The 23,295-nt window shown below is 39.0% G+C and overlaps 1 protein-coding gene across 9 annotated transcripts in view; it reads right to left on the reverse strand.

The window, feature by feature from the left end:
* Window positions 1-23,059, reverse strand: part of MCTP1 (multiple C2 and transmembrane domain containing 1) — a 240,516-nt gene extending 217,457 nt beyond the window's left edge. For 2 of the 9 annotated variants that reach the window (XM_040542063.1, XM_040542062.1), the window contains exon 1: window positions 22,644-23,053. In XM_040542063.1, coding sequence (XP_040397997.1) covers window positions 22,644-22,919 — 276 coding nt within the window. In that variant the 5' untranslated portion in view covers window positions 22,920-23,053. Of the gene's footprint in view, window positions 1-15,556; window positions 15,683-21,846; window positions 21,869-22,643 lie in introns of those variants that run through there. The other 7 variants (XM_040542064.1, XM_040542060.1, XM_040542061.1 and 4 more) reach the window with 7 other exon arrangements.
* Window positions 23,060-23,295: the final 236 nt, after the last annotated feature.

The raw sequence follows: 23,295 nt of genomic DNA on the forward strand, positions 1-23,295 counted from the left end.
TAAGGTATTTCTTCCATAAATATTTAAATGGCGATGGTTACAATTCTGGGATACTTTGATTCAAACAGAAATTTCAACACACCTACACACAGTCCTTGGGAACAAAATGCTTGCTTTAGGACTCACCAATGTACAACAAAATACAAGAATAAGCTCAAAAGGAAAGCTGTTCAGTTATAAGAGGAAGACAGAAAATGCGAGCAACACTGCAAAGGCTGAAAGATAGGTGCATTTGGTACTGTAACTGGCAGGTCAGAACTGAACTCATCTTTCAGCTGAACACCTCCAGACACACACAGAACAAGTTACTTTGGAATTTAGACTAAACAGAAAATGCTAGCCTATCCCAGGAAGAGGGCATAAGACAGTGGAGAGGGCTTCCATGTGGTGGTGGTCTTCAGAGACCACAATTTTATTTGGGCTTGAACTCATTCTTGAGCCCCTGTGCATAATTGTATCTGTCTGTTCAGAAAGATCACACTAGAAATTCTTCCATTACCTTTATGGATTCAACTATGCCCTTCATCCTACCTATTCTTGATGGCTGCTTTATCTTGCATTTTTTATAAGGCTGACTTCAAGGGGCGTAAATTACCTTTCAAACATGAAGTGATGTGTAAGGGAACCCAATTCATTTTTCTCTCATTCTCACATAAACTCCAAAACCTACTGTTTGTCATTTATACAAACCCAACACAGATTTACCACCTAGAAAAATGAACATAAAGACCAGCACTTGCAATATTGGGGACAGACAACCCACAGCACTACTATATCTGTGAAGTAATCACAACTATTAAATAATGTGCATCTTATCAAATTTCATAGAATCATTTTCTGCTAAGTAATCTCACATGCCTTAAAGAGACGTATTTGCTCCGGGAGTCTTCCTATGACCAACTTTCTCATATTAATTCAAAATCATCATTCTCTGTCTTTGAATATATACTTCATTGTTTCATTGATGTGATGCAACATAAAAAAGGCCATGAACCACTACACAGGAAACACGTCAGTACCATGCATGTGACTGAAACTTATACTAAGGCTTCCTGCACAGGACCACTGACTCAGGAAAACCAAACACAGCAAACAAAACAAAACAAAACAACAACAACAAAAAAAAAACACCCTTCTCCCAAGCACAAGGCAAGGGGAAAAAAAAAAAAAGAGTGCTCATTTATAGATATCTTATGTCGGTTCCCATCTCCCAGAAGAGAGCATCAGTTTTTCAGTTCTTCACTTCTGTGACAGTAGTTCAAGAACTGCTCAGCCAGCACAGATTCTTGAGCTGCGCTCAGGAAAAGTGAGCCCTCCCTAAACGACTTATTTATCAAGGTCCAAGTCCCAAAGGCACACAGCCCACTCACATCAACCTCCGGGGCTGCCACAACTGCTTCTACTCCTCTCCTGTTCAAGCTTTTCACAGACTGTCTCCATCCAAACTCACCACCTTTTTCCACTCTCCAAAACAGCTTTCTCTCCAATGAAGGTTTCCTGCTTCATTTTTCTGTCCTAATTTCATTTCCCACCAGAAAACAGACACATCCATTGTACAATCTCAACACAAACTTGTTAGAAGTTTAAGTAAATCCTGAATATTAGCCGTTCACCCAACTCTTTTCTCCTCCATTAAAAATAGGCAGTTGTTCTACCTCATTCCCCATATGAACTCCCTCAAACGTCCCTACATGAATTATTTACTCTCCAGATCTTCTACTTCTGCTTAAACCAAATAACTTGCTGAGATTTTCAGGACAAACCCATACAGGAAACAGAAAATAAAAAGGAGTCACTCACTGAGCTCAGGAAAGGCTGCTCACAATGGGAAGGAAAGATTTGGAAATGAATTTCCATACATGCCTTTAAGAAGTTCATCCGTAAGAGCATCTAACGGCTTCCTCCTCAACTGAAGCAATATAACACAGTCAATTTTCTAATAAACTCTGTTATTAACATAGAAAAGTAGAAATGAAAAATATCCTTTATCAAGTCAGATCCATTGCTTTCGTTACTGCTAGGTGAAAGAGCTCATAAAGGCCACTGGCTTTCAGTACTGATGCTCTGCCTGGCACTGTGCATTACCGTCAGCTTCTCTTTATCACAGGACAGTTAACCTTGAGCAGTGCACAAAACATGCACAAAAATACACCTACCATGAAAATGGATAACTAACTCAAGTCCTAATCTAAATTCTGGAACTCATCACAGCAAGGTCCTGTGTTTTTCTCATTTCACCCTCACAGGTGAAGATGTCCAATCTAGCAAACAGGCTAAGCTTCAGTTCAGAGAGTATGCAATCAAGCACGTACTCCGTGTGAAATAGCAAAATGTATGTTCGGTGAAAGAGTAACTGAGTTGTTCAGAAGAACGTAATGGGAGACAACGTGAAGACAGACATAATGTACTCTGGCAGGAATCCTGACCTCAACCACATGCTAAGTGTATATCCCCCAATAGGGGAAACATGAATTCAGTCTGCTGCTCCCTGTTCCCAAACTGGCAGGAAAGTGGAAAAAGACCAAGAGCTGGGCAGTACACCTCGTGAAGAAGCGTGGCACAAACTTCGGGACCAGCCTTCCCCACCACAAGAATACCTGGTTCGAGAGCGTATTTGAATTTGAAACTCTTCCAGAAAATTCATGGGCAGCTTATGATTAATATGTCTGATAATTTACAGTAAAATGAAATTTACAGTAGAATTTATAGTAAAAATTAATAGAAAGATAAAGAATTTGAGTTTAGATGGGTAATCTATTCTAGAATCTTTTCTAACAAACCACTCTTGACAAATAAAACAGTACTTAAGAAATGGTTTACAATGCATCTGTGAGTGTAGCTCTTTAGCCAGTTTCTCCATAAGAGACTCCAACGGAAAAGCACGTGGACAGCTGGAAATACTTTTTAACCATTTAGATGGCATAGAAAAGATGACAGAGGAGACTAGTCTCCATGACAGAAATTGCCAAATCCACGAAGCAACACTTACATTAAGCACACAACTAACTCGGCAGCATTTGTGCCATAACTCAGCAGAGAAATGTAATTATTTAAAGTATGCAATACATAAAAGCAATAATATAATCACAGCAGGAAAACAGCTTCTGGAGAAATTCAGGTAATTAATATTGTTTCGTCCCATAGTGATCTGGAAAATTATGGAAAAGATGTAATTGGCAGGAAGAGATGGGGTGACTGGTCTCAGGCAGCAAAATGTTTTAGCAAAAGAGAGGAATAGCTCATGGGACAGCTACGGAGGGATGCTGTCTTGTCACTCTGTTCTCACTGAATAACTCTGCTTTTAAAAGGATTAAACTGTATCCATTCTGGAAAGACATTCTGTTCTAGAAGAGGGATTAACAATATGTATTGTTTGCCAGGTAGTTTTGAATAAATCCCACACAACAATGTTCTCTCGAGTTTCATGATGAGGACAAAGGGCATGTGCATGGGCAAGGTCTTGTGGCGAGGCAGCGCCCTGTCCACAGTCACAGCATCACCCGTGGAGAAGTTGGTGGCCCTGAACAAGTCTAAAGGTGCAGTTTTCAGGACAGCCAGAACCACCCCAGCATACTACAGTGCGCACACCTCCATCTCACTTTCATGTATGCAGAAGGTGTTGTGTTTTTTTTTGTATTTTGTTGGGGTTTTTTTGGCCAAATACAATGAATCTAGGAGTACTGCTCTTCTGTGTTCCCCTCCTTAAAATTTCAAGCAAAACATCAGTCACCCTTACTCTATGACTTGGTAGCAAATGGCCAATTTTGATGTAAAATTCTTTCATGTTTTTGAAAATATGCTACATTTCTAAAGTGCTAATTTCTTATTCAAGTTGCAGAGGCTCCATATGCTTTAAAGTACAAGCAAGTAATTCGTTTGCAGCCATTTAAGCACCAAACTTGTCAGTGACTAAACAGAGAGACCAGTTCATCTCATACACAGCTTTCATGTTTATAGTCTGCTATTTTCAACTACAGTCCAGGCTAATTCAGGGCCTGTATTTATGTTCTCCATAAACTGCATTCACCTGAATATACTCCTTGATGTTAGTGAAGAGCAGCAGATTCAACACCTTTTTTTTTTTTTGTAGCGAACATTTTGTCTACATTTGGTATTTCTCCTGTTTAGCATTAAAGGGTAGACACACACTGTGGCTGGATACTGCAAACATCACCCAAGGCAAATGAATAATTTTCCCTGAAGAAGCACCCTTCTAGGCAGCAGAAGACACAGCATTGTGCTTTAATGCACACACACACACAAATACAAACACTAACAAAATTGCAACACAGTCCTCCTCCTAAGCAGTTCCCAAGAAGTTTGAAACATTTTGGAAAATAATAATTTAAAAAAATTATAATCCAGGAATAAGGGAAAACAAGCATATGATGACTGCACTGTCTAAACTGCTGTAGGTTGGACTAAAAGATGGGTAAAACTAGTAAATATATTTATGCTACAAGAAATAACCTATGAATGAGATGTTACACATGACTGTGTCAATTATATTAATACTAAATTATTAATTTAAACAATAATTTAATAATCACTATCTAAATTATGCAGAGGAATGCAGAATTCAGGAAAACTGAGTAACAGCTAACATGCAAGTAACTTTCAGGCCTAATGTTATGAAACAAGACAATAATACAGGAAATTATGATTATGATAAATATGAGATATAATTTGAGGATTTTGCTGGGAAAAACAGAAATGAAGGGGTAAGCTGGAAAGCATTCAGCAGCCATGCTACTTTGGAGACTACAGGGTCTTTTTTGTGAAAGTAGATGGCACGGTTTGTATCTCTTGGGAGCATGCTGTAAATGATTACCATTGATATAATTTATAATACTGGAATGCAACTACCTGGCCCAAACAGAGTTCTACAGCTGCATTTATGAAATTTCCACACCTTATTTACTCATGACATTCTTTATTCATGGTAAACCTCCTTCCAGTAACTTGGTAGATTGCCAGACAAAATGCAAGTCAACTGAAATGCAAACATTTTCTGCAATTTTCAATCAAGGTAAGGTCGCCTACTCAGAGAAATAAGCCTTTAAATTGGTAGTAAGAACTTTTGTAACTCATGCCATTGGTTATGCTAGGAAATTACTTTATAATGTTTCAGAGAATTTGATTTAATTATCTGTAGTTGCAATAAAACTTAATAGCTTAGCATAGCCAAGAGCGTAACAAAGTTGCATTACTCATTGTGTAATACCAAGAAATTAAAAACAAAAACAAAAAAAATACAAAACTAGGAAAGTTAGCTGAAGCTAATAGGCTAGAAAAAAAAAACAAGGAGCAGGTAGACAAGTACTGCTAGACAGGCCTGTTAACATTATGATGCACCTACAAGCTCTTCTATAGTATTTCATGTAGTGATTTACAAGGATGGACAGCATATTCATACAATGAGTCATTCAATGATGGAATAAGAAATAGCCCGTTTCTTGTCAAATAACACCTTCCAGTTCTACATGTGCCACAGGATACATCTATTCCGTATCTAAAGCTTCTGACACATCCTGATCCTAGTTATGTCTGCTTTCTTAAAAAGAGAAAATACAGCACATAGTAACTAATAATACAAAGAATACAAAATTTGTATTATTCTTATCCTTCTAATATTATGTAATTGTAAAATGTTATATGTGATAGTTCCATTTCTTAAACATTTTCAAGGACATAGCATCAATAGTTAAAAAAAGTAGTACAAACCAAAACAAACAAAACCTGAAAGCGTTAAAATACAAAGTTAATCTCAAGGGCGAGGATGGGTAAAAGTAAAATGGTCATTCAAATTTATTCTTTTGAATTTACTTCTTGATGAGTATTATCCAATAGGCAATCAGTAACTGATTCTTCACTGCGTTACTTTATTGTCACAGAAAGCCTGTGATTCCTGAAGGTGATGTTCTATAGGTGGAACGCTTCTGAAACAATTGACCTGTAGGAAGCATGTGAAAGACTAGGAAAGACCTATATGTTATTCTTGTCAGCATTTAACTACTTTAACCTTGTCCACTGTCCTCTCTAACCTTCATTTCTCATTTTCTCAAATAATTGCATTTTTTTTTCAATGGAAAAAGGACAGCATATACAGAAAAGTAGCACCCAACTCATTACAAACTGCCTAGTTTGTCTTCAGTGAGTGTGTCATGATACCACAAGAAGCAAAGAAATAAAGCACATGATTTTGTATCTAAAGATAATATAACTCATTTTTGAATGCGTGACTGAAATTATTAATATGCCTTCAATTTTTTCATACTATAAAGCAACATAGTTGCATAACATGTCATATTTTATTACATTGTCATCTTAATGCACAATTACTAATGAATAATATGCTTTTGAAATATGTATATATGCGCATTCACATATTATGTTCCTCAAAAATAAATAACTGTGACTTACTCAGATTGAAATTTACAACCTAATATGTAAAAAATTAAACATTTATGACCACATACTAGGTTTTCATCTTTAAAACTAATACTTAATGCTTACACAGTATTGCATTCCAACTACTGCACAAAACACTTCATTACCTAAATGAGGCAGTAGCAGTGAGATAGCAAGAATGCCAATAACAGTGCGGAGACTCATTATTGTGCAGTAACATTTGATAGCTCTTAGAAAATGCTGCAACACCTGTGTTAACAGAAATCGTATGTGCCCATTACTCCATTACTTTGGTTTCTATGAATGATTTAATTCCTGAAATAAATCAGGCTTATCTGATCTCTGGGGCCAGAAAGAATCGTGAGTCTTCAGTCGTGCCCCTCTCCTCATTAGCAAGGCTCCGAAGGGGCTACTCCGAAGGTGCTACAGGTTAGAAAACTGACTGTTGACCTACAACAACAGATAAATGTTTGAAGAGCGTACTTTTCCAGATGCACCCAGGAATACAATATACTGTTTTTTTAAATTAAAAATAAATAAATGGCATATAACAAATAATACTACTTGAAGAATATCTAACAAAGTACTAAGCCTAAGTTGGCTAGCAAATGTTCTTCTTCCCTAGTAAAGCAGTCTGAATTTTCAACCCTTTTTCATATTTTAGTTATGCCAAGAATGATAATCATAACAGCAAAGGCTTTGACTTTTTCTGGGGATGAATGTGTTCCTGCACATTGGTGTCTGCGTGTGGGTTGGAGAGGGAAGGTGGTAGGTTGTTCTTCCAGTGGACTAATGCTCACGTAACAGGCACCTTTTGGGGCCAAAAGTCACCTTCAGCCTTTCCTCACCACCTAGAAGGATGCTGAGGCTGCCTAACCACAAGCATGGACAGAGCAGCATTGGCATTTTGTTTGTTTTTAGAGATTTGGGATTGTCTCCCTCCTCCTCCCTGAGAGGAGTAATGATTCACTATGTATTTGTTAGCAGAAAAAAAAAAAAAAAGAAAAAAAGAATAGAATAGAAACTTGCCAGGAAAAGCCTCAAACTTTCACAGGTAGAACAAACCAGCTAGACAAACAGGTTGCTCATCCAGAAGACAGAACATTGTAAATCACCAATATTATCAAAAAGCATGCTCTCCGGAAACACAGCTCATTGTCCTTTTCATACACTTAATAAGCTTTCTTTTGGTTTAGCACACCTCAGCTCCTCGTATTTCTCACTGATTTCTAAGACTCTCTTTCAGGGAATGCAGTAATTTTGCAGCTTCTGTGTTAAGTAAAATGTCAAACAGCACCTGAAAAGGAGTTTATCATAATTCCTTCTTTCTTCCTATGCATTGGACTAGGCCTAGAATAGAATTTATGGAATTTATTCAGTAACTACCAACTCCTTAGCCTGATGAGGGAGAGAACCATGCCAGGCAGGAAAGCGTATTGCAGCTTTCAACGCAGGGGGCGGATATTTATGACTCTAAAATGCATCTGTTGAGACAGTTTTTAACTTCCCTCAAAATAAACTCTGAAGAAACTGTTCTATATTTCTAACCACACTGTTAGCTTTCCTCTTAATAGGTCTTTAACCCACCTCTGATGAGTCCACCAGAAATATAGCTTCCTCCTCATTTAAATGCTATTTGTGCAGCTGAGTGAATAAGCTCTGCAACCACTGCTCCTTCCTGGAGCAATATCATTGTTTGGGAACAATGGAATAACAGTGACACATTATGCTGGATACCCTCCCTAAATGGCATTGTCAATAATTAGTCTAATTAAAAATTTCTTCCAAGCACCATAGCTGAAAGTTATTCTACAGTGAACAGAAGTTTCCCGATGAGCTAAGCTCCTGTGTGCCTACAAAATATTTCCCCATTAACTCACCTTCTCCAAATACTACTCTACGTTAAAACACGAAAATTCAGAAGAGCAGTAACATTCATTCTGTCTTCATTTCCCTTTGAACAATAGGTTTCACTTAATGAAGTCTACAGTGCCTGAAAATGAAAACTTTTGATGCATCTACATAGTCAAAGTCTTCCATAAAATATCTTAATTCCTACAAGACAAGTTAATATTTCACTGAAGAATACATTCTTTTGCTAATTTTTTTTGCTAAATTAATCTTAGTGTCCTGTGAAAAATATTATGGTAAAACTAAAATCTTTAGAGTACTTCACATTGTATGAAAGCAACAGTATTGTAACTAAAATATAATCTCTACAGTACATTAGACTGGCTGCTCTGGAAGTTCATCGTCTAACTACAAAGCGACTAGAGCTGATAACTAACCTAGAACACGTTTCTTTCCTTCCAGCTCTGAAACGCTACACAGAGCTCAGCAATGCCACCTCAGCAGCACAGCTGCCTCCGGTCCTGGATGCAAACCGCTGTGCTTGACGCGACACACGCAGCAGTCAGCTCTGCTCAGCAGGGATTATTTGGAGGCGATGAAGCAACAAACCGAGAAGCACAAGGAACGACTCTGCAGCAATGACGGCCAGACTTCGACACAGCGGGGCACGGGATGCAGGCTGGACCAGGGCCTGGCGTGCAAAGGAACAGCATATGGAGAGCCATCTCCGTCCTGCAGCTCACACTGCAGCACGGCGCCACTACACAGAGGCACACGGCTTTCCCTTGCTCCATGCGTTTATTTATTCCCAAACCTGCACTGGAAGCAGCCTGACTGTGAGAAGCCCCCTCTAATTATAGGACCTGAGCTCTGCTCACTGTATATACCCAGCAGTAAGTCCCTCTGTCCCCCCCCAAAAACTCTTGCAAGTCTTTTTTGTGCTTACCTCAGAAAAGCACAGGAAGACAAGCAGAAGCCTCAATCCTTGCAAAGACTGACATCTCCTTGAAAGTACTTGAAGGAACAGGGTGGGGAGTGCTGGGAAGCAACAGTGAGGGAGTTAAAAAAAAAAAAAAAAAAAAAAAAGGGAAACAAAGTCAATCTTGAAACAACACTGCAATGCCTGTTTTTTCCCTCAGCAGCCTGGGGAATGCACAGCCTTGCACAAGTTCAGGTCTCACCTCTACAACAGAAGGTGAAATTTAAGCACCTCAGGAGACTTTACATAAACTGACAGCTAAGCGGGAATACACCTAACAGTAGATGCTAATGCAGGGGGGCAATTGCTTAACTCTTCATACAGATTTGGAAACCTGAGCCAGCGGTATGGGATAGCAGTGCCTGTCATGATTTGGCATCCAAGGCTCCAGGAACCCTGCAAGCAAGGCATCTAGCTCCCTGCAGCGGCAGGAAGTGCTGCCTCCCTCCTCTCCCTGCAGCATCCTCGCCAATAAAGATGTTTGCTGAGCAGCCAGGGTCTCGGACCTTAATAACTGCATTAGAGGAACCTGAACCTGTAACCCCCACCTCAATCAGTCAAGTTAATTAGAAACACATGATCTATGTGTTTGGACCAATCAGTCCCTACATAGATTTGCAGAAACAAATCAGGCAAATGTGTACCTTTCTCTTCTTTCTGAATTAGCTTCTTCCTCTGAGAAAACTCTGCTTTTCTAGGTAACAGGTAACCAGCAATTGATGCTAGAAGAGACACATTCTCATCTTAAACTCCTGATTAAGAAGCCTCAGATCCCAAAATGTTTTCCTCATTTAAAGCAAACAGGAAAGGACAGAAACGGAAGCAGAAACTTTCTGCAAAACACAAAATTGTAAGAAAAGTCTCGGCCTTTGCTAGCTTATTTCAATCTTTAGTATATGAAAAATAAACTAAATTAATTAGCACTTTGCTCTACTGTAACTTTACAACAGTTTTGATGTAACAGTAATATTGTCAAGGAACAATGAAAAGTTGAAAGTCTTCATTTAGATTAAAAAAATAAACCAATGCATTTCTTGTAATAACTGTAATTTAAGGACATGCTCCCACAAATATTTAGCAACTCTTACAATAAAACATTAGAGAGCAATAGTATACAGTGCTGTAAAAATCATACTTTCTAAGAAAATAATATAACATGATAAAATTGTGTAATGTTTTTCCTAACGAAGTAAACCCTTAGCTCAAACATGCATTTTCATGCCTCCTTTAGCGACAAAGACACACAGCAGACACACCAAAGAATTGTCTGTACCCCAGCTTTGAAGTTCTAGTAAAGTTAATACTAGCATATTAAGCCCTATAACTTTTAATCATCCCTAGAAGCCTGTGTATATTTTTAACATTGGTAACGAGCCCTGCTATTTCTCCTATTCCCATCACTTTTATGCAGGCCCGCTGTCAGTAATTGCTGCTCTCCTGCCTTTCAGCTAATTATGTTCTTACCCCTCCCCCCCCCCCCCCCCAAGCAGTGTTTGGAAAGGTGTAATCTCCTGAAACACAAGTGCTGCTGATGAATAGGAAATCTCCCTTTGAAAGAGTTTATTAGCAGTGGCAGGTGAAGCAACCCCTTTAGTCAGGTTGATTTCTATACTTGAAAAAATTCACAAAGGTTTCTATTCAGTATCCCCCATTTTTTGCATCTCTTAAATAGTGTGTATGTTTTTTTGTTTGTTGGTTTGGGGTGGTTTTTTGTGAAACACCTTATCAGAAAACAAGCCTGAAATAACACTAAGAAGTTATAAACACAAAAACTGAATTTTTAAAACATTTCCTGGGAGTACTCACAGCTTTAGGAATGTATTCCCGCATGTCTCAGGCAGTATACAATGCTTTTGTTGTAATTATGCATTTTAATATTTGTATTACTAAGTGCGTTTGCTGGGAGTTCACACAGTAATATGAGGATGAACCATTCTTTCACACATTCTAAGGAGAGAGGCAGGTTAGCCATCATGGAAAGTTTCTGTGTGAGCTTGAGTATGTCAGAGAGCCAAGACATCTGGGAACAAGAGGAAATTCTTGAGAGCTGTTTGTATTGGACCCATCAAGAATTAGATCCAAAACAGATTCAATATGTAAAGAAGCTCAAGCAAACTATGAAAACAGGACAGAGCTAGCAACAGGGAGGAGATCACTGCAGTCCCATGTACATAGAAATGACTGCTTGCAAGGCTTACAGACAAAATACAAGCATGCACAGAGACACGATGCCTGTAGAAGCAGAGGCCTATACGTATTTTTTAATTCAGCAAAGCAGTATGGTTCCCCTCTACATATATTTGTAATAGTGGGATCAGCAGGAGATGAAGGAGTAAATAAAAGAGATGAAAGAGTAAATAAAATTATTCAGCAGGGCTTCAAGTACAGCTCCTTTTTTCAATCTACTGAGAACAAATATTATGCATTAGCATTCAAGCGAACAGAAATTGCACATGTTTTTGACCACCATATTAATAGACCTACATTCATCCTACATTCCCAATGGTTCACCTGGTTAGTGGTCCTAGGAATCATCAGCTTTTCATCATTCCCAAATGAGAAGTTTTCCAGCAAGGTGCTTTGAGGTTTGACCACGATAACTATTTAGGACATCTGGGAACCAGTGTCATGTCCCAGTTAAACTCTTCCATCACCTTCATTTTAGCACATCTGAGCCCCTCCCCAGAGTGCATCAGAAAGTTGTTGCCAGCTGTCATCTGCTGCTCCTCTGCTCTCCACTGCAGAGGGAAAGGCAGAAGCCGTGGGCCTCTGGGTAGGCAGACTCTTCCTAGGAGGATGGGAAGGGCACCATGTAACTTGATGGCTAGCTTGCAAGCAGCAATACTACAACTCAAGTGATACTCATTAACTAAGCCAAGAATAGGAATTCTATAAAAGAATAAAAAGGCTCAATAGCCAAAGACACATTTTCATACTTACATTCTGACACCTCACAGACATGTTCTTTAATATGTTATCCAAACTACTTGTATTTAATTCTAGATTCATATCGTTCTATGCTGAAATGCATACATAACACCTGTGATGTAAATAATGAGCAGCAAGCATACAGTTAATTTGTTAATTTTTTAGAAAGCTTCCAGTGATGCAGAAATCCACAAAAGGACCTAAGATTTTGTCATAAGAAAGAAGAAAAAATATCAATATATTATACCTGGCAAACGGCTGTTCCAAAAGCTCTGAGTAAGAACTGAATTGATTAGAGGCAAAACACCAACATATACTAAATGAAATGTGTCAGCCAGCACTCAGCAGAGCTGAACTTTGAAACCATTTAAGCTTAGTTGTACACATTTCTATACAGAGGGAATTAAACTGTCCCCAGTCCAGTTTCCTTCGGGACTTTTTCTTCCTCGAGCACTGAATTACATCAGGGTATTCATTTATAAACCTTTCCAAGTCTCTGCTTTCAAGTATATAATATTAAAACAAACATACTTGCTCTTAGAAGCTAGACTCCCAGTCTGCATTGTCTCTGAAAGAAACTGACTGGAGAGGAACAGCAGTCCATTGTATGAGTCTGGGGAGTTTTTATCAAATATTCGGTTAATATTTATTCAAATATTCCTGAGAGAACGTGAATTTTTAAAGATCATTTAAATGTACAGGGGTGCATTACCTCTGCTTTTTTTTTTTTTAATATACCACTCATTTTGAATACATGATGCTTTTGTTTATGAATAGACAAAGTTCATTACACACATACACATTTTAAAGATGATTTAATGTGAGCTTGACACACATACTAAAAGTAATTTAAAAACAGTTACAGTAACTGTTTAATGAGTTGTGCAAGACATAGAAGGGGTTGGGATTGCTATTTTCAATCCTTTGCTCTAGAGGCATAAAATTAATTAAATGCAAGTTGAAAAGCAGAATAGCTACTGCCCAGAAAATGCAGAAACATATCAAAACAGATGCTTAGAATTTGTTATATTGTTTAACTTACAACAAGTATACACCAGGCCAAACAATGGGAAGTCTCTTAAGTCTGCTTACATTTCAGAAGGAAGGACACAAAATAAAACAGACTGGTTTTGGAATTAGAGTGCTTCAAGAAAATTTTAGACAATTACAGTTGTATGCAACTGCTGTGGCATAAACTGAGAGTTAAAAGGTATTGTACCACGGCTCCGTTTTCTTAAAAAGCAGAAAGGAAATGTAGGACAGACTGCTTTAAATTTTGATTAACTACTAAAATACCTGTGGACTGAAATTAGTGGAAAAGTGTTCAGGTTGCCTTACCTGGCAAAAGCAGTCATGCCAATCCCAGTGAAATCCTCTAATATTAGGGCTAACAAAGGAACCGTATGGAACTCACGCATTATATTTTTACAGGTGGTAGACACTGGAAGAGAACAGACAAGGGCCACTGCAGGAACATATTCAAAACAGGCTCCTGTTTGAATTCCTTACAAAGGGATCTACTAGCGGATGAAGCCACTCCTGAAAAAAAAGATGGGATGGATGTCTCCAAAGTCCTATAGCTTCTATTCACAGGCAGGGAGACACAGAAGGGAACTATTCAGTTAGGAGATCATTTCAAAAGCACTAACTGTCTATAGTTAGCTCACTTTTTTTTTATGATGAATTCCCAAACGTCGTCAAAAACATGCCTTGTACAAGCCAGAAAAAATCCCCATGCTAGCAAAAGTATCAGGCCTAAACTGGACACCATAAGTAGAACAAAAGACAACAGGTCACACCTGAAGATGGAGCTTTCTGGCATATCTTTATTTTGCTTTTACCTGTTCCTGTTATTAACTGTTTAGCTTTACAAAACAAGCAAACAAACCTGCTAATTCCATAGGATGTTGCTCTGCTTCCTCACATCTGTTAGGACTTCAGCAACAAAACAAGGCTTTGCGTGAAATAACTCAGCTACCAAACTTGTTGCCTCTTCTTTGTAAAACATGCAGGAATGAAAGGCAAAATTAAACTAATATGTATAAAATTATTCAGTAAATCACAGATTGAAATGCTTCTTAAGAAGCAGTATTTGTAGAACACCGCTCATTCTGTCACACATCAACATGGATCGTCCTCCTTCGACTCTGCTACCTATACACACCAACAGGCAGTAAGATGCTGACTAACGACAAACCCCCTTTTTTGTAAATTTAAGAATTACTTGCATACTGAGTGTGATTCTGAATGTAAAAACAGAGTTATAGCCAGTTTTCAGAGCCTATGCTTCCGTGCTTGAAGACACAGGAGAACACTCTCACACTTGTGGTCAGAAAAGTATGTAAATTTACTTGAATGTTTCTCTGGCCAAACCACTCTGCACATCCTGTTAAACACTAAAACATTCCTCATTTTACAGGTAGCTCCTTTGCTCCTGAATGTAGTTAGAGAACATGGTCATAAGCCATATACAAAGGGCTGCATTCAGGTGGTACCTCCTAGTCTGGCATTTCAGCATTTCTGTCCTACAAAATGTACTACCCTCAGGCATTCTGTATGCCAATTGGTTTCACCTTCTGCAAAAAGCAATAGTGTCATTTCAGTGTCAAACATTCACTTTACTCTTTCCCGCACTCCTTTGTTTTGTTAAGATAAGAATGCTTCAACTACAACCACAGCTGTAATTAGGTGCTTACTGAAGGCGTGTTTCCCCTGAAGTTGAGCATGCCTTTGTTTCAGGGATTTATGAACACAAATTGTAAACAAATCCATTTACGAGAACATGAAATTCATCCTCTTATAGCTCAGTTCTGCGAGGTTCTGAACACAGGTGCAATACCTCAATGTCAAAAAAAACCACATGAATAAATTAAAAAAAGACTGATGTATTTCATAATTCAAGTTCTTATACTTGTAAATGCAGAATGACTTAACCATCGCTCTAAATAACTATTTTGTCTACTGTACAGAAAGAATTCTTTTGCTTTAAAGTACTTCTGACTTGGGTGTACGAATTATATGATTAAACGCTGTCTGCTCATTTAAGGAAGATCAGTCAAAAGTGCCACACTGGCATCAACGAAAAAAGTCGTGCGAGCCTATCACTGCTACATGTAAATTCTTTTCAGAAATGTCAGGAAAAATGGAATGTATAGACAAGAAAGCCTTTTCAAAAGACCACTAACACTTGCTTAGGGATACTGTGTGCTTTCTGGAGAGGAATATGTACAATATAATATACAACTCATGAAAAAAGACCAAGTGAGAGTGGTCTGAGTCTCTAAGCTCCATGGTGTAACCATTAGAAAATAAAAAATATCAAGAAAAAAAAAAAAAAAAAAAAAAAGATTTTCAGATATTTTCAGGTTTCCACAAGTTTTCACTTACCCCCCAGATTTCAGAGTGTGTTCTTGGCAGGACTACGGAATGATCCATGCTGACTGTTGTGATCACTCTGAAGCACTCTGGCCTGCCACCATGCCCATCAGGCTCTTCAGACAAACATCTTCCAGATGCAAAGAGATGGCAAGCCTGCTGTGCACCTAGGCAAGTCGTTCTCAAAGCTAATCACCCTGTTAAGTTAGAAACGAGCTTCTCAGGCCTTACATAACCAGAACCAAAAGCAGAGATCTTTCTTTACCACTTGATTGACGTGCCTAGTTTTATGTAACGCTCCACAAGCAGGCTCTCGCCTGCTCACTGACTCCCTTTCCCCTGCTTGCACCACGAGTAGTCCTCCAGGAAAAAATCTACCGAAGATATCCTCTTTGCTCTGCTGAGGTACTCCTGGATTAAAATCATTCTCCACCTTCTTTTAGGTAAGCTAAGCATTTTGAACTTTAAGGTTTTCTCTGTTTGACATTTTCCTCAGCCTGCAAATAATTTTTCTGACAACCCAAGGCTCTAATTTTCAACATGTTCCTAAAAACGCAGATGCTGCACGCAATGTTCTGATGTCCTTCTCAGCTGTGCCTCACTCAGAAGTAAAACCAACTCTCCTTGCAGTCACGATTTTCAGTTTTATAAATCTTAATGCCACTTCAGCTCATTTTGCTGTGATGTTACACTAGGTGCTCTGCCTGAATTGCTTGCTAAAACCTCTAGATCCCTTTTATAATTTCTCCTTTCCAGGTTTCTATACCACTTTCGTAAAGGTGAGATCCGCACTCCTCACCCCTCAGTGTATAGACAAGTTCCAGTTTTGACTGTACTTGGGAAGTGTTGTTGTTTTGTTTTGTTTTTTTTTGAGGCTACTGTGTGAAGTCACTCAAACTGTCATCTACGTCTTTCCACAATCTGTTGTCTGCCAATTTCATTAACAGCAAATGTATTTATTTCTAAATCATTAAATAAAGTGTTGAAAAGCCTTCGATGGGATGCCCTCAATAACTTCTGTTGAAATATTTCTGTTCAGTGATGCTAGAAAACGACTATTTTTTGTGCATGACTATTTTTAACATGAGTTTTAATGATACTGTGCCTCAAAAAATCTTTAGACATAATTGTGCACTATTAGATCAGCTCCCTCTAATGCTGTCGCAGGCACGGAAGACAAAGGCTAGACTTATGCCTTAAATCTTCCACTCCAGCACAGGATCACCAGCCCCAAAGCAAGGTATCATGGCTCTGCTGCCCACCTCCCCTGGCCCCAAACCTGTCACCCCAGGCCTCCTCCTGATCGCAGCGCTTCATGAAGCTGGTCCGGAACTGCTTCGGTACGCCGCATGCAGGCAGGTGGCAGAAGGCTCTGCAAAGTACGTCCTGATGCAGCAGATATAAAAGGAGAGGACTGAACCTTGAACTACAAGATTACACATTTCAACAGCATTTTTGAGAGATGTCCCGGGCATAAGCATTAAAGACCCCTTCCTTTCCTGAAATGCTTGAACGATACTACTAGATCTCTGCCAACAGAAGCACCAGCTGCAGACTTTGGTTGGCATCTACTGTACTTGAATATACCAGACTTGTAATAGGAAGCCACTAAGTTTCTTTCATTCTCATTTGAATAGCAATACATGCCAAAAGAACTGTGTGTCAACATTTGGCCATCGCCAACATTAATTCTCATATAGATTTCTCTTTAACAATTTATATTTTTGTGTTTCAGCAGCCACTTGAACATACATAATTTAGGCCAGCTTCTGCTCCCAGGCAAAAATAAAATTATAACAAGCTACGTTACCTTACAAACCTCATATTAGTTATGATCTCTAATGAGAAAATGTTCTTACAGTCGCAGTAGAAAATGTTACAGGCCATCAATACCAAATTATGAACTCCAACATTACATGTTGCACACACATTTCGACACATTCAAAAAAAGTCTACTGCGATTCTTTGCACACAGTTGCCCTAATTGGCATTTTTCATAATTCATCAAATGACTAAAGCTAACACTTATCTAGACCTCACACTAAAGCTGTTGATTATGAATAATTAAATTTACAGCTCCCTCCACACAAGTAAAGGTGAGCCAGACTTGGGCAGTGGCCTGCAACTACCCAAAGGGGTAGCGTGTGCTCGGTGTGAAATGTGCATGGGGGTCATATTCACAGGTTTGCATTTGTATTTCTTGTACATGCTTACTAAAAAATAGTAATAATAATAGAATGCCTCCTCCTGCACACAGAACATAAAGGAGAGGAAAAATACCCTAGAAACACTAAGATTGAAATGCTGACAAATCTTAATCTCCAACAAGAAAAGGTAGGCTCAAACCTAAATAAGTATGCGCCTCCATTTTTACAACATCTTGTAAAAATCTGCAGTTGTCAAACCCTGGAAGAGTTTCTGGAATCAATCCCTTTTTACCTCATCTCCAGTCACATTCTTTTCAAAAATAAACCCTGATTATCTCAGCATGGATGGAGGACTGAGTGTTGTGAAACTTGTACCAGGGTATAGAGCAGCATGTCAGGACTGCAGGACTCAAAGAAAATAACCAGACATAAACGAAAATTAGAGACAATGTAAATTGGAATTTCTTTAGCCTACCGATGAGACTGGATGCTACCCATACAACATTTGCTCAGAAAACACGGCAGCCAGTGACTGGCCCATCCACACAAGACCACTGACATTACAGTAAGACGCCAAATATCATCCAACCAAAAAAAATAATCCAAAAACTAAAATAGCAGACCAAAAAACAACCAAACCAGAGTCTGAAGCAATGAAACACAGTAGGTACCTAGACAAGTACATGTTCACTACTGACTAAATCTGGTCATCATGAGTTTCTAAAAAATTTCAGCAAGTCAGATATATACAAATATGCATGCATCTATACAAACGTAAGGCAAAGCACAGCATTTGTAACAACATAAAATGTGAAACAGTGCTTACTTCCCCCAGCTAACGAAATATATAGGGAAAGAAAATCTTCTTGTTGAATAAGCATAAAAGTAGAAGGAAATTTGCTTGCAAATTTTAAGGACCAAGTGATTTTCATCTGTTCATCCCTCAGGTACTTTTAACTAGTTCAAAAGACCTTTTTGTACATTCTTATGAACCATATGAATTTATCTAATACTCTCATCAGAATACTTCAAGGACAACTTTGCAGACAGGTTTCTATCAGATATTTTTTCAGATGTTCTTATAATTCTTTCCATTTTTAAAAAGAAATAAGGAACAAAGAAGAAAATGTCAGCATTTATACCCACAGAACCTGAAATCCCACAACTACAGGGTATCAAACAACTCATCTGCATAGAAGAAACCAGGTAGCACATGCAGCTAGCTGGCAGTGGTTTTTAGGTACACACCGCCTTACACTCACTGAAGATTTCAGTGGCCTGTTAGGCAACGCCTTCTGTCATCTGCTTACTGTTGGCACTTGACAAGACAGAACTTTACGACAGTAAGAATTAATTACTGGTGCTTATTAAAGTACTGCTACAGTATGGCAGTTCCAAACCAAACCATTACCAGTAAAAAGCACTGTCATTCACTTATAAAATGCCATTGTAACTAACATTAAAATAAATAAATAAAAACAAAACAAAACAAAAAATCATGTTTTCACTTGCTAGAAGCAGAGGATGTCAATAACAGAATAGAGGTTAGATTAAAATACCAGTGGCGGTCCCATATTCTTCCACAGGACTTACAGCTGCAGTTTACTGAGTTATATTAATATTTTGTTCCTCGGTTACAAAGAACAGTCTATTTGTTGACTTGTGTCTTTACGGTTACCTGAAAAACCATGTTCAAAATATTTTCAAGAACTACAGTTATAATACAGGAAATAATTTTTCCTCTTTCAAAAAAGCAATTGAGAGTACATCATGTTAGTAGTGATAATCATCAAGTGACAGGCAATATAGAATTGCTCTGTAATTGCTCTTAAGTACCTATTTTCTCTCAAAGACTTTTAGCAGGTTTAGTTAAACAGATCATTAGGATGCAGAAGCGTAACTTATATAATAGAGTTTCTTTCAAAATTATTATATAAATGATGCCATTAAATACAACTGAAACAATAACAACTTACTCACGTGTGTAAGCTTTCCAGCAGACCCCTGTCTCTCTAAAATATTTTTTATGTCCAACAACAGAGAAAAGTAAAGAGGTAGCTGAAAACATTCTCCACCACTACTACTGTTGCATCTTGCCTGTACAAGTATTTTCCCACTTGGCAAGTATCTTACCAGACATAAACACAGAGTTTGCTTGCTGTACTAAAACTGCCGAGTTTTGATTTCGACAAATCACACACTGATTTAAAACCTGCCTACCTGACAGAGTTTCTCCCTACCAGATCCACACAGTTTCTGAGAGTCAGCAAGCTGACCTCTTCTCCCCGTCCCTTGCTTAACGTAAGGCGATGATCAGGAAAGCAAGCATTTGCTGCAAGTCTGTCCTGGATCCTTAAGGCAATGCCCTCACATGGCCACGGCTGAAGAGACGCAACACATGGACAGAGCACAGCCACCTACATTGCAGAGAGGCATCACCAAAACAGGCAGAGAAGGACGGTGGGATATTTCAGTGCTCTCATGGTTTCGCTCGTGGCACACCTTCCTCCTTGGTTCCCTGAGAAAGGGTTTCCATTGCTGATTGCACAGATGAAATTCAGATTCAGAGTTTGACTGTGGCACAGAAAATAGCTACTGCAAACACGGAAAGCATCACCGAGAGGATAAAGGATTTAGTGTAGGCTCTTCCAGAGCCATATAACTGGAGAGAAGACAGCCTTCAAGTTCATTCTGTTTTAACAGGGAAGTATGCAAATGAAGATAGACTTTATTCACACACCTGCATGCAAACATACCAATACATATGCATATTTCTATAAGGATTTCAAGGGGGGGGGGGGGGGGGGGAAGCACACCTGGAAAGGCCAGAAACCTCTCAAAGAATTTGCCTAGCTGCCAAGTTTGCATGGAATGGATGTACTCATAAATCCACTGGTGAATACATTACAGCCTATTTCACAGCAGCAGAGACTTTAACACCAATTCCTAATGAACAAACCCAAGCAAAACATAAGAGAAACGAAGCCTCTCCCTACAGGCAACAGGGTACTGTAGTCACCCATTGTCACTAATCACCAAAACATCTGGCAAGGGAGACTGAGCGGTGCTTCATACAGAATATTTGTAACCTGTAACTTGTGAAAAAAGTCTTTAAAATTAAGTATGAGAGATACAGAAACTGTAGGATCACTGCTAGCAAAGCATATTAAATTTCTAACACATAGATTTTGTTCTTTATTCTTAGAAGTTGGCCAAACATTTGCTCTACTTGTTTCCAACTGTCTGACAGAATTTTTGAAATTGCAAAATATGTGTAATTATGAGATAACTAATGCATCATATAATCAGTCAACTCAGATAAAGAAGACACTTAAAAAGTCAAATATCGTCCTGACTGTATCTTTGGCATGCTACAATATAACATAAATATAAATGAACCGGCAGCATCTGGAACAGATCTGCTTTCAGAAACTAATTCTGTGATATGACAGATTATTTAGAAATTAGTAACATAAAGACGAGTATATACATGTCTGTGTTATTCTTGCACCATAATAAATTATGGAAGGATTATCTTCCTTCCCAAAACTGAATATTACTGTTTCTTTAGAAGAATTTGTCTTGTAAATAACTTCTGTTGAAGAATTATTTTAAAGGCTTTTATCCCACCACTGCATTACTCTTGAAATAAACAGAAGTACACTGTTTCACAAAAGTCTGAAAAAGTTCAAGTCATTACACATGTGAAATACAAGCTGTACATTTGAACACACACACTTTCTGAAAAGCAATTCATATTTGTTGAAAGATACTAAATAGAGTTTATGTTTAATGTAAACTACTTGTAAATTAATGTTAAAAATGCAGAATCAAAATTTCTCTGAAGCAGCACAGGCATAAAAATATTTGCCTTCTGACTATACATCAACTATGGAAATTCAATGAAATTCACTATTTTCATTAATTATATATTTAACAGAGATTCAGAATACACCTGCTGTGTTTCGGATCTGTAGGATCAAAAATACTTCTGGGAGTGGAGAAACGAGGCCCTGCTATTGTTTGGCACCAGAATACAGATTTGTGTAGCTCCTACCTTATATGCTTAAAATTACGTATGTGCTGGAGTCATTTATTTTTATGACTAGCCTGAGGCCAAAATCAGAAATTAAACTTCTGCTGTGGAGGAATTACCTTATTTAAGTGAAGATGATAATTGTGAGACTATTCCACTCCAGGCACCTGGCGTAGTAAATTTTTAGTGCACTGCATTTTAGATAACTGCGAAGTTCAGCGTTCAGTATTATTTAAACAAGAAAATACAGCTTTCCAAAAGCAGCATCAAGCCTCCTAATCTTGGCTCGATCTCCGCTGCAGGTGTGCTTTGCCTTTCCGTGGCTGCAGCTGGCTGAGATTTAACACACATGAGCATTAAAGCAGGTAGCTCAAGGAGGGAGCTGAATTTAGCTTCAGCTGGATGAGCTGCCAAGAGAACAAGCAGAAATACTCGCACTAGTTAGCCCAGGCCCAGATCTTACTGCTGAAGCTGCGATAATTGATAGAGAAATCGGTGGTTAACAATTAACTCATCACTACCACTATGACACCGATGAGTAAGGCATACTGTAATCACAGAAATGGGAGCAGAAAGGTACGACTTGCTCGAGTGATTTTGGGGAGTGACAGCGCCCAGGCTCCCCAGCACGCCCATCAGCCCCCTGCCCACCCTCGGCATCCCCTCTCTGTTACCAGAAAAGCCTTACAGTGCTCCTGGGACCTACACAGGCACCACCACTCCTCACCCCATGGGAAGAGCACAGGAGAAGAGACCGAAAGACAAAGGAAGGCAGCCCGCAGGGAAGGAATTGCTAATTAAGCCCGTTCGCAGAGCGTGCGGGCAGCGATGCCATGCCGGGCAGGCAGGGCACTCACACAGGCTCTGACCCAAAGCACGTCATGCTGCCTTTGGCTTACCCACTCCAACCACTTACTGCTCTCATCAAGGAGCCCCTCTTCATATGTTTCTGCAGAGCCCCGCAGACACCTCTGGACCCATGCACGCGTCCGTACACCTTCACACAAGGGGCATGCAAGCAGCTTCTTCCCTCCATGGTCAGACTTGCAGCCGGGAGAAGGCTTTTTATCGTGCAGGCTGGACAAAACAACGAGATTAGCCGGAGCCTGCAGAATCGGAATTTACAAACACACACCCAGCGCTGCTCAGGCAGTGTTTTTCTGGAGACCAAAGCACAAACGAGCTCTGCCATTTGCGGTCCGAGTAGAGATCTGACTTCTTGTTAAGTTCTGGCTGATCAACAGCAGCTGTGACCTTCGAATAAGCTCGACTTGGCCAGGGAGCCAAGCCACCCAGTGTGGAGATGGAGCCTGGACACGGTGCAGCCCAGTCTCACAGTCAGTGAGAAGTTCCCTGCAATTTTTTTTTTTTTTTTTACAGTATCTGAAACATACCTTACATTAAACATAAAAAGAAAAAGAAAATATAGCCCGGGAACAACACCCCTGAAAAAGCTCTTCATAAACAAGCATATCCATGGTAATCAGTTTGTATTTCCACTTCTCTCAGCTGACAAAAAAGCAAAATTCAACCTGCAGTGCTGGGCTGAAGCAAAGTGTTTATTTCCA

Source organism: Cygnus olor, chromosome Z (genome assembly GCF_009769625.2).
Source record: "Cygnus olor isolate bCygOlo1 chromosome Z, bCygOlo1.pri.v2, whole genome shotgun sequence".
In the NCBI taxonomy this organism is placed as follows: Eukaryota; Metazoa; Chordata; class Aves; order Anseriformes; family Anatidae; genus Cygnus; species Cygnus olor.